Source organism: Gossypium arboreum, chromosome 1, assembly GCF_025698485.1.
Source record: "Gossypium arboreum isolate Shixiya-1 chromosome 1, ASM2569848v2, whole genome shotgun sequence".
Classification (NCBI taxonomy): domain Eukaryota; kingdom Viridiplantae; phylum Streptophyta; class Magnoliopsida; order Malvales; family Malvaceae; genus Gossypium; species Gossypium arboreum.
Window position 1 is genome coordinate 116,069,266 of NC_069070.1, and position 12,214 is coordinate 116,081,479.

Consider the following 12,214-nt stretch of genomic DNA (forward strand, 5'->3'; position numbering starts at 1 on the left):
TTTTTATAGAGTAACCAAACTGTGCTTGAATCATTTGTTGAAAATGAATAAAGCAGTTCAACACTTCAGACTTAACCTTTATGAAATACAACCAGGTATATCTACTGTGCATATCAACAAAAGACACATAGTAGCAGAAACTATTTGACTTGACATGAGCGGGTCCCCAAACATCAGACACAACAAGCTCAAATGGAACAGAATAGACTGTTTTTGACGCATTAAATGGAAGTCTATGAGATTTACCGAGTTGACAAGCTGCACACACACTTGGCAAACCATTATGCTGAAAAGAAACATTACAATTCTTTAATACTCGAACAAGGGTGTTATTGCACGGATGACCGAGCCGATTATGCCACAACAGAGGTGTGGAAGAGAGCTAAGCTTGATACATAGACACAGAGTTGGGTAGCACCATCTTGGAAGAACCATCCTGGGAGACATCAAACCGGTAGAGGCCTTTATGCATGTGGCCCACGAGAAGAATCATCCCTGTCTGAATATCCTTCACAAAACACATAGATGGGTGAAATTCAAAATAAACTGAATTGTCCCTAGCAAACTGTCCAACAAACAATAGGTTCTTGCAAACAGTAGGCACATGAAGCACATTTTTAAGATGTAGAACCCTTGAACTAGCCGACATAGAAGAAAAGCCTATATGCGCTATAGAAACATGCTCACCATTGCCCATAGAGACCCGATCCGTACCTGTGTAAGGAGAGACAGTCGAGAGATTGGTTACATCAGGAGTGACATGATTTGTGGCTCCAGAATCAGGATACCAAGCTTGAACTAAAGAATCTGAAGAAGATCGGGAAGGATGTAGAATTGAGGAAGGAGACAGTTGTGAATGGGAGCTGCAACAAGAAGAAGAAGACTGCTGCTCATAACGATGGTAATTGACAGTTTTTGAGTCGTTAGACTCCACTCCAGAAAAATTCTCATCGAATCAGTGATAGCATGATTGAACCACTTGTCCAACTTTACCACATAGTTGACACTGGGGTTTGGAACGCGACCACCCCCTACCATTGCCACGATACCTACCACGAGACCAGCTCCTATCATGTCCTCTACTGCCCTGTCTAAATTCTTGAGTATAACCATTTGAATTACCATTATTTTTTGAGTGATGAGGATTCTTGGAATAGGAAGACACATTAGCCTGCATAGGTACGTCTGCTAACAATTCTATCTGTCGTGCCTCACAATCAAGAAGCATTTCAGTCAGAAGATCGAGAGACATAGGACTAGCTGAAGCAATCACGCGAATAGACTCAAACTCTAGCGAGAGTCCAGCCAAGATAATGCTAACTTGCTCTTGATCAGTAACTACACTTCCAGCAGCAGCAAGACTGTCGCTCAACCGTTTTACCTTTGTCAAATATTCCTTAACTGTGAGATTCGCCTTCTTGAGAAAATACAAATCATGACGCATTCTTGAAACCTTTAGATTGGATTTAACTCCAAACCGTTCTCAATAGTAGACCAAATATCAAAACTAGTTTTGGCTGTTGTAAGATGAACTAGAACCTCATCCGAAACTATGGACAGTAGCCAAGAAGTAAGAAATTTGTCTTGTTTCTTATAAGCAAGAAACAATGGGTTACCAATTAACTGACCATCGACTCCAGTAACAAGAGAAGAGGGAATTGGAAGAGTACCTTGGACAAATCCTTCAAGATCATAACCTTCAAGAATGAACAAAAGTTGATGTTTCCAGAGAAGAAAATTAGCCTCAGTAAGTTTGATGGTGTCATGCTTGGAAAAGGAGTGAATCATGGGTGACACAACACTGCCAAAACCAGGTGAAGGAGCAGTATTCCGAGAATCAGCAGACGGGCATGACGTATCAACCCCAGGCACAGGATTAGTAGCCATGAAAAACACCAAAGAAAGCAGAGAAGAAAAGAAAAAATTACACCAGAAATTTCTTGGCTCTTGATACCATGTTGAAGTATAGAACAAACTGAATCAAAATAACTTCTTTCATTCTTTTTTACTTAAGAGATAGGAATCCCCACGTATTTAATACATGCAGTCCCTTAACCACCTTTAACAGCTAACAGATAATCCTAACTACTTTTAACAGACTTTAACTACAAAACAGTTTCTTAAATTCCCAAAACAAGCTGCAACTAATTTCATACGTCTAAAACTTCGGAAGAATTTTTTCGGAAAGGGGCCAGTGAACTCATTTTCAGAGAGATCAAGGATTTGCAAGCTTAAAAAGCTAGAGTTTGCCATGGAATAGTCTAGGCGACTATAAAATCTATTAGAGCATAAGATAAGAACTTGCAGTTCTGGAAGTACACTGAGCCGATGGGGAAAGAGATCGTTCAAGGTGTTGTTTGCTAGGTTCAAAAAAACGTAGCCCGGTACAATTAACAAAGGACCGTGGCAATAACTCTTCCAATTTGTTGTCATTAAGAGCAAGAGTTGTCAAACTACTTAATTCAACACAGAAATTAGGGATTTTGCCACTCAAGTTATTCTTTTATAGGTTTATGATACTGATCCCCCAACTAAAATTTCCAAGACATGATGGGATAATTCCACCAAAGTAATTCTTAGACAAATCAAGAGTATCAAGTGAAGTCAAATTACAAATTGAAGGAGGTATTTCTCCTGTCAATTTGTTATCTGAAATCAGGAATTCATGCAATGAAGGTGGCGGAGCTAGAAGAGGACCTTGGAGTAGGTTGGAACTAAGATCAAGGATAAGAATATTCTTCCCTGGAAATTGCTCTAAACTCGTAAACAAATTGTGGGAAAGATATAAATCATTTAGTTGTTCCCAACCTTTCTGATTTGAAAATTGAATCCTGAATTTTGTTATTGAAAACATCAAGATTGCTCAAGCTTTTCGCAAATCGCAAGAAACTCGAGAATTGCCTTAACTTGTTATTGGAAAGATTAACTTCAGTGAGATTCTTCAACTTTGATGGCACATCTAAGTTGATAACACCACTAAAATTATTTTTCGAAAGATCGAGCATTTCAAGACTCTCTAGCTTTGAAAGCATATCTGACCTAATGACTCCACTCAAGTTGTTTGATGAAAGATCAAGGTTGGTAAGCTTTGAAAGACCAAAGAAAGAACTTGGTATTTCACCATGGATGTCATTATCCGCCAAATCAACCAATTGAATTGAATTAGGCTTTTGAATTTGATTGATTAGACCAGTGAGACCGTTATTACCGAGGTCTAAAAATTCTAAAGATGGCAAAGTGAAAGGCCAAGATGGAATTGGTCCAGTTAACAAGTTATCAGTTGAAACAAATTCATTCAAATTCTGAAGCCCTGTTACATGAGTTGGGAAGGGACCTTCTAGTCTATTGGATGATAAGTGTAAATAAGTAAGTTGTGTGAGGTTGAACAACGATGGGGGAATTTGACCACTAAAGTTACAACCTAAGAAAAACATAGTAAGTCTGTTAAGGCTTCCAAAAACATCAGGAATTTGCCCTTCAAAATTACTCGTATGTAACAGTAGAGAGGTGATTTTTGTTAAGTTTCCAATGGATGCGGGAATTGACCCTCTAAAATCAGTAAAGCCAAGGTCCAACAACCTGATTTCACTACTCCAATTAGAGTTAGGGAGATAACCTGTCACAGTGTTGGAGCTCAGATCAAGATACTCTAGGTATTGAAGCTGGAATATTTCATTAGGGAATTCACCTTGCAATTCAAATGCTTTTAGACCCAATTGCTTTACAGATGAAGACAAGTTTTTGAAGGAGTTAGACGCAACATCAGACGTGTTTACTAAGTCAAGGAAAAGATTTTCTAATTCAGATAAGTTACGTGTAAGCTTCTCAAAACTGTGGCTGTCAAAGCTTAGAAGGAAATTCTCAGAAAGATCAAGTGAAGTTAGCTTTCTTAAAAAAGAAATATCTGATGGAATTAAACCAGAGAAGAAAGAAAAAGAAAGATTAAGGTCTTTCAAACTTACTAACTGACTTAACCCGAAAGGAATCGAAGAACCATAAAAGTTGTTTTGAGCAAGGTTGAGCCGTTTGAGTCCTTGAAGATGGAAAAGGGTGGTGTTTGGAGGCAGTGAGCCAACAAGCAAAGAGCAACTAAGGTCGAGGCCAATCACCTGACCAGTTGCCTTATCACAACTGACTCCCTCCCATGAACAGCAATCAGTGCTTTCATTCCAGGAGTTAGTTTTTGGATAATAAGTGATATCACTAAAAGAATCATCAATGGACATGGTGTTTTTGAATTGGAGCAACGCAGATTTGTCGTTTGGTAGACATATAGGAGTAGGATTGAGAGACGAGGATGACAAACTCAGAGAACAAATGGTTTTGGAAAGCAAGAACAGTACTAAGATGAGACGATGGATTTTATGGAACTTGATTAAGTTTCTCATGTCTAGCCACTAAGAAAAAAGCAATGGAAGGAGACAAAGTTCTAGGAAAATGTGCTACGATGAGGGGTTTTAAGATTGAGAGATGCTATATGATAATGATACTGCAATGCAATTTATAATTTTTGTTGGTCGATTAATGGAAAGGAAAATAATTCATTAAAAATATGGAAATTGAGAATTTTTTTGTGTGTGAAATTATTAAGAAATATGATACTTTTTTTTCATCAAATGACATTAAATTCAAGTCATCCGCGTAAATAATACTTCTACCTGGTGCAGGATTATGACTATCAGGGGCCGCGGCTGGAGTGTGGAGTGCGTTTCAAAGATATGGGACATGTATGAGTGGACTTAAGACTCGTATATCATATACCCAAAAAGCAAGTTTAATTTGCTTTCGATTGCTTTTCTTCATAGAAATTACATTGATGCTGACCAAAGCAAATAAACAATAAATTATAAGAAATGTTCATCAGTTAAAGTAACATCTAAAAGAAAAACAAAAAAAGAGAAATGTTCATCAATCACACTTATTAAATTGATATTTATATAATAAAAAAAAAAGTAAATTAAGTGCTCATCTTTATAAAGCAACATGAACATCATCATTTTATAAGCAGATTATGTCAATCAGCACTTAAACACATCAGAACTGTCGAAACCATTTTTTTTTTAAAAATGAGAATTGACTTAAATTTTGAAAATGAAAACGAATAGAGGAGTCGCCACCAATCTTTTTTGATGAGGTGTGATCGGGTCACCTCATAAAAGTGGTTATTTTTAATAAATGGTTTGATTTATTTAAACAACGATTTTGGTCCACGCAAATCAAGAAAATAAGTTCGGGAGTCGGTTACGCACGAGGAAGGATTAGCACCCTCGATATGCCTAAAATTGGTACCTATTTGATTAATTAGTGTCTTAGTGTCGAAGATTGAAAACTTGAAAGACTTTGAAATATGATCCCTCTTTGTAAAAAATGCTCAAATGTTAAAGACCTTCTCATCTCGAAGTAATAAAACACCACGTCCAGTAAGTTAGGAAACGACATCTCGAACTTTGAGAACGAGCTTGCCTTTATTTAAAATTCATGTATTTTAGCACCCTTTTTTAAAAGGATATTCAGTTATTTAGGGTGGACGAGAAAAGTCGAAACCCAGTAAGTTAGGGCACGTTTCCTCGAATTTCCAAATATCGAACATTGCCTTTATTTACAAAAAAGAAGAAGCTTATTTTGAGGTAACAAGGTGTCATACCCGGTAAGTTAGGGCACAACATCTCGTATTTCCGAGAATAAATGTTTTATTCAAAACTCATATTGTGATTTAAAAGAATATTCCGTGATTTAGGTTAAATAAGAAAAATCGGAACCCAGTAAGTTAGGGCACGATTTTCTCGAATTCAAATACGAAATATTGCCTTTATGGAAGAATTAATATTGGGTTGGATAAAACCTAAATTTGTAATGAAACGAGATGATAAAGAATGCATAACAAAAACAAATAAAAAATTGATAGCTATAACAAAATAAACATAAACACAAATGTGAATGATAATGATAAAACGGAGATAAAATAAATAAATAAATGACAAGCTAAGAGAAATGATAAATAAGCCAATAGCATTTAAAAAAACTAGTTGTAAATAAATATTACGTAAAATAATAAAAAATGATAGTAATAGTAATAATAATATTGATGGTAATAATAAACGTAATAAATATTTTAAAGTTCGAATGATATAAAAAATGTACATATAAATATAAATAAAGAATATATAATGTGAGTGAGGAGTAGAAATAATATAGTATATTTAAAGAGTAATGGGTAAAAATATAATAATAATATAATAGTAATAATACGATGACAATAACGATAATAGAAGTTAGTAATAATAATATGTTAAATAAAAGATATGATAGTGGCAATAATTAAGAATGTTAATAATAAAATAAGGTGGTAATACTAATAATAATAATAATAATAACAATAATAATAATAATAATGAAAACAAAAATATTAAGTTACAATAGTAAAATAATAATGGTGATAATGATAATATATTAGATAACAATAATAAAATAATAAGTAATAATAATAAAGTATAAATAATAGTGATGAAAATGATAACAAGTAATAATAATAATAATAGTGATGATAGTAGCAATAATATATTGATAATACATAATAGAAGGAATAATAATAATAATAATATGGTAATAATAGGAATATTAATAATTGTAATAACAATAACAATAAAGAATAACAATACATTAAGGCTGATAATATATATGCTAATATCGATAACAATACATAAAACAGGAAATAATAATATTTTAAAATAATAATAATAGTATGTTAGTAGAAGTAATAGTGGTAGTAAAATAATGAGAATAAAAATAAAATAATGAGAGATTAATAATAATAATAATAATAATACATTAATATATGTTAATGTCAATAATATAATTAGTAAGTAAAAAGGGAATAATGATAGTGTAGTAAAATTAATATGTAAATAAGGGTAATAGTAGTAGGTAATAGTAATAAATAAAATTAATAGTAATAATATTAATAGTAATGATAGTAATAAAACAGAGAAAAAACATAAAAATAAAAGTAATAATAATATCTATTATAATAATAACAATATAAAACTAATGATATAATAAGGTAATAATAATAGGCAAATCAGTATAAAAGAAAATATAATAATAGTAAAAATAATAATGATAATATAACAATAATAGTAATATGACAAAAAAAAATAACGAAAATAATACTAACACTGATAATAATAATAATAATAACAATATTTTAATAATAATAATATATTCATAATAATAATAGTAAAAATAAAAATAATATAAATAATAATATACATATGAATAATAATAATAGCAATAATTTGGATAATAAAATAGCAAAAATGACTAGAAGGGATTAAATCGAACTTGAAACAAAATTTATGGGACAAATTCAGAGTAAATAAGAGAGAAAAGGACTAAATTGCATGCGAAAATAACTATGAGGGGCTAAATGGGCAAAAACCCTCCCTTCAAAATGCGCACATAAGGAGGACCAAACCGAAAACCAAAATAAATTACTGAGGTAAAATTAGAAATAATAAAATTTAATTTCAAAACAATAAAAAGTAGAAGGGCTAAAAGTGCAATTAGCCCTCTATTGAAAACACGCGGATCCTAAGCGGGCATGGGTCGAGTCGGATCGGGTCGCATCAAAACGACGTCGTTTTGGGGCTTATGGATGCCGGCCAAAACGACGTCGTTTTATATGGCATATATAAGTAAAAAATAATGAAAAAAAATCATTTGTTAACTGTTCTGAAAAAAAAAAGTTTTGTTCTTCTGTTTTCTCTCTACTGTGTGTGTGCTCGTGAAGGCTCGGCCGATCTTCGCCATCGATTCTTGCCATGGCGGCATTCATGCACCACCGTGAAAATTAAAAAATGTATTTTTTATATTTTTTATATCTATATCTATATCTATATATATATGCTGTTTTTAGAAAGAAAAATAAAAGAAATATGTATATATGTGCAAAGGAAGAAAATAAAGCTAAAAATAAACTAAAAAAAACAAGACCTTTGTGTGATGAATTTGTTTTTTGATCAGCTTGCTATGTTTTTTTGTATTTGAATATATTCTTTTTTCATTCCATCCCCCTTTTACATTGATAAAAAATGGCCTTTATAGCCGATTTTTTTTACACTGTTTGTTATTGTTTGCATTTATCTCTGCTACTATTTCTTTGCCTTGCTGCTGTGCTCTGTTTCTTCTTTCTTTTTGCAGGCTTTGCAGGCGATGGGACAGGGCTAGAGGGTGGTTGAAGTGTGGTCAGAGGCGGTAGCACTAGGGGCGGTAGCCACTTGGATTAGGGGGTTAGGGTTTGTTGTTTTTCTGAAAATATTATGGGTTAGGGTTTGGGTTAGATTTTAGGGATTATTAGGCCTGGGCCAAAATTGGGTTGTACAAGAACATCAACAACTAAATTCATTTTCAGCTGAATTACATAATAAAGGAACTAAAAAAATGTGCCACGCTAACTTGATGATAAGTGCAAAAAGTAACATGTCTTAATCTCATTCTTAATTTTTTGGGTGATTATTCGATGTTAATGATGAATTTTATGCTTTTAGTCTTTTAAATTCATGTTTTTATACTTTATATAGCACTTGGGATCAAAATGAGCTCAAACTGGAAAATCAAAACAAGTTAAATGAGCCACACAGACTAACCCATTCCACACGGCCATGTGGTAGGTCGTGTCAATTTTACAAATTTGCACTCTGAATTACGGAAAATTGCGATTTTTAGGTTTATCGGACATTTTAAGACATATATATGACAGAAATAAGAACATAGGAGAGAAGCGTCATATAATATTCAAGAAAACAATTCGAAAAATATCATTGAAGTAGATTTCCATCAAGATTGAAGATTCCATTTGATTTCTTAAGAGATTATCATGAGTTTCTTTATTTCTTTCAATTATACTACCTCTTGAATGTTTTTATTTTCAAGCATAAACTAATTTTTTAAATACCTAGGGAAGATGAACCATATGATGTATTCTGTCATTTGATTTTTATTTTACGCAATAAATACTTAATTTTTTGTTCTCAATTATGTGTGCTTAATTCTTGGTTTGATATTTTTAGATTATTAACCCATGTTTGATGTGCTTAAATCAGTGGTTGAATAGACTCTATTTAAGAGTAGATCTTGCATAATTGAGTGAATTATTGCATGCAATCTTAGAAATAGAACAACATAAATTTACTAGATTAGAGTCAAATTTAATAGGGGAATCCATATTACAAGTTAATATGATAATAGGGGTTTTAATTAGAAATAAATTTCAATTAATCAACCATCAATTGCTTTTATTCTTGAAAGAGATATTAGCATAGTTTAAGAATTTCTATGGATCAAGTTACTAAGAAAAGAAATTGCGTAATTTAGATTGATAGTGACAGATAAAATCTAGGTGAATTCTTTCTTGGGTATTGTTTTGCTTTACTCGATTATTTTCGTGTTTTGTTCTTTGCCGTGTTTGCTAGCTAATTAATTTAGTTAATTTTAGTTTTTAATCAATCATTTGATTTATTCGGTTAAATAATAGAAAAACGGTAATTACTAGTACGTTTAGTCTTTATTGTAACGATATCTTTACTCACCGTAACTATACTATTAATTGATAGGTGCACTTGTATTAGTCAATTTTTTAGTTGATTCACAACGTATCACTCGACAAAGTCAACATGCACCAAAGCTTCAATTGTATCTCGTACGTTGGCACTTCGCAATGCCATCTCGTTGTTTACCTCTTCACGGAGTATTTCGCACTTTGACAAAGCAATCAACAAATAGAGGCCCTCAAAGACTTAGGCTCTGATTACCATTTGTTGGAGCAATGGCAGCAACAATGCATAAAACAAACTAAGTTTGCTTAGATAACAATAAGAAATAGAAGCAAAAATTTGAAAAGAGAGCAAGAATTTGAACAGTTACCTAATGACATAACTGCTCCCACTAATACATACTAATACAAACTTGAGTAACACAAAAAACAAGCTGACATATCAGCTACTACATCAATTTCAAAACAAATTATAATCCTACTAACTTTGAGTACAAGTTACAAAAGAAACTAAACTAAGTTACATAGGAGCAAAATGAACAAAATGGACCAAATCAGCTGCTGCATCTGGTTCTGCTCCATTGCTGGTCTGCTTGTCGAGCTGCTGGTTACATGTTGCATTGCAGGCCAATGCTCAACAGTATTTCACCATGGATTTCATTGTCCGCCAAATAAACCCATTGAATTGATTAGGCTTTTGAATTTGATTGATTGGACCTGTAAGACTGTTATTACTGAGGTCTAAGTATTCTAAAGATGGCAAAGTAAAAAGCCAAGATGGAAGTCCTCCTGTTTGTAAGTTATCGGTTAAACTGAAGACCATCAAATTCTGAAATCCTGTTACATGAATTGGAAGAGGACCTTCTAGCCTATTGGATGAAAAGTGTAAAGAAGTAAGTTGTGTGAGGTTGATCATCGAGGGGGGAAGTTGACCGCTAAAATTACAATAAGAGAAAACCAAAGTAGTAAGTTTGTTAAGGTTTCCAAAGACATCTGGAATTTCTCCCTCTAATTTGTTAGAATAAAAACCAAGATGGGTGATTTTTGTGAGGTTTCCAAGTGAAGAAGGAAATGACCCTCTGAAATAATTACTGGAAAGGTCAAAGAATTTGAGGGGACTACTCCAATTGGACTTAGGGAGATAACCTGTTAAAAAGTTCGGACTGAGATCAACATACACTAGGTACCCAAGCTGGAATATTTCACTAGGGGAATCCCCCTGTAAACTACACAACTCGAGACTCAAACACTTTAAAGAAGAGGTCAAGTTCATGAAGGATGTAGGTACAACATCAGACATATCTTCCAGCTAAGTAAAAGATTTTCTAATTTAGATAAGTTGCGCGTAAGCATGTCAAAACTGTGACTGTCAAATTCCAATCTTTCATTTCTAAAAAGATCAAGTGAAATCAGGTTTGATAGCGAAGATATATCTGATGGAACTGAACCACTAAGGTAAGAACCAGAAAGATTAAGATGTGTCAGACTTACTAACTGATTAAACCCAGACGGAATCGAAGAAGCACTGAAATTGTTCAAAGAGAGGTCAAGTCGTTTGAGTCCTCGAAGGCGAACAAGGGTGGTGTTTGGAGAAAGGGAGCCAACAAGCTTAGAGCAACTAAGGTCGAGGCTAATCACCTGACCTGTTGCCTTTTCACAAGTGACTCCCTCCCATGAGCAACAGTTGGTGCTTTCATTCCAGGAGTTTGTCTTGGGATAACAGTAGGAAAAAAAAAAGCAGAATCATCAATGGACATAGTGTTCTTGAATTGAAGCAAGGCTGAAGTGTCTTCTGGTAAACATGAAGGAGTTGGATTAATAGACGAGGAAGACAATTCAGACAACAATCAACTACGGAAAGAAAGAACAGCACAAAGAGGAGACTACGGATTTGACACAACCATATAAACTTTCCCATTTTTAGAACCTAATAAAGAAGAAACTATGAGGGGGCAATGTTTTAAGGAAAACGAAATTGGAAATTTGCTATAAGTTGAGGGTTGTAAGCTTGAGGGATGCTACTCTAATTTCGTGTGGACTGTTATAAAGTCTTTTCCAAGTCTTTTAAATTTATTTAAATGTGTAATTTGTTTATATTTCATTATTGGTTTCAATCTTGATTTTAGTTAATTTATAGGGTGTTTAAATTTTGATTAAAATCTAATTAATTGTTTGAATTTATTTAATTTAATTAATTGATTTAATTCGGTCAAAAATCGGTTATTTTTTTTAGAAATTCGGTTATCTGTTAATTCGATTTGAAATTAAATAATTAACAAAATTAATCAAGCCAACCGAATTTAATAATTAATAATACAAATTATATGTAGTTTTAATTCGTTAATTCAATTAATTTGGTTAAATGAATATTATCAATTTATTCTTTTAAATGTTTTATACTTGTTTTAACCAAAAAAATAAAAGCATATAAATTTCAATTAATTCAATTAACCGTCGAATTAATCGAAATATTTATGTTCAGTTAATTTTTTAAAAAATTTCAATTTGATTAATAGTTAAACTTTTAAAAAATTAATTAATTTAATTAATATTAGTTTAATTTAATTAACTGTTCGATTAACTGTTTAAACACTCGTAATATTTTATTATAATTTTAGTAGTGTTGACAAATGTACTATGATGTAATTTCTCTTTTCACTATGA

The 12,214-nt window shown here is 32.6% G+C and overlaps 1 protein-coding gene and 1 long non-coding RNA gene across 2 annotated transcripts; both read right to left on the reverse strand.

Annotated features, from left to right (window-relative positions):
• Positions 1-753: 753 nt before the first annotated feature.
• LOC128289345 (receptor-like protein Cf-9) lies at positions 754-4,469 on the reverse strand. The gene is made up of 2 exons (XM_053025066.1): positions 3,963-4,469; positions 754-863 (listed from the first exon to the last, which is right to left on the reverse strand). The coding sequence occupies exons 1-2, from the start codon at positions 4,386-4,388 to the stop codon at positions 780-782; spliced, it is 510 nt and encodes a 169-aa protein (XP_052881026.1). The 5' UTR covers positions 4,389-4,469; the 3' UTR covers positions 754-779.
• Positions 4,470-9,908: 5,439 nt separating this feature from the next.
• Positions 9,909-11,583, reverse strand: LOC128289351 (uncharacterized). The gene is made up of 2 exons (XR_008278961.1): positions 11,042-11,583; positions 9,909-10,275 (listed from the first exon to the last, which is right to left on the reverse strand). It is a non-coding gene; the product is annotated as an uncharacterized LOC128289351 (long non-coding RNA).
• Between the last annotated feature and the right edge of the window lie 631 nt (positions 11,584-12,214).

Coding starts and splice junctions, on each gene's coding strand:
- LOC128289345 (XM_053025066.1), bottom strand. CDS start 4,388: ATGAGAAACTTAATCAAGTTCCATAAAATCCATCGTCTCATCTTAGTA. Junction 864..3,962: donor CTTTCGGGTTAAGTCAGTTA/GTAAGTTTGAAA, acceptor TTCTTGTTGCAG/CTCCCATTCACAACTGTCTC.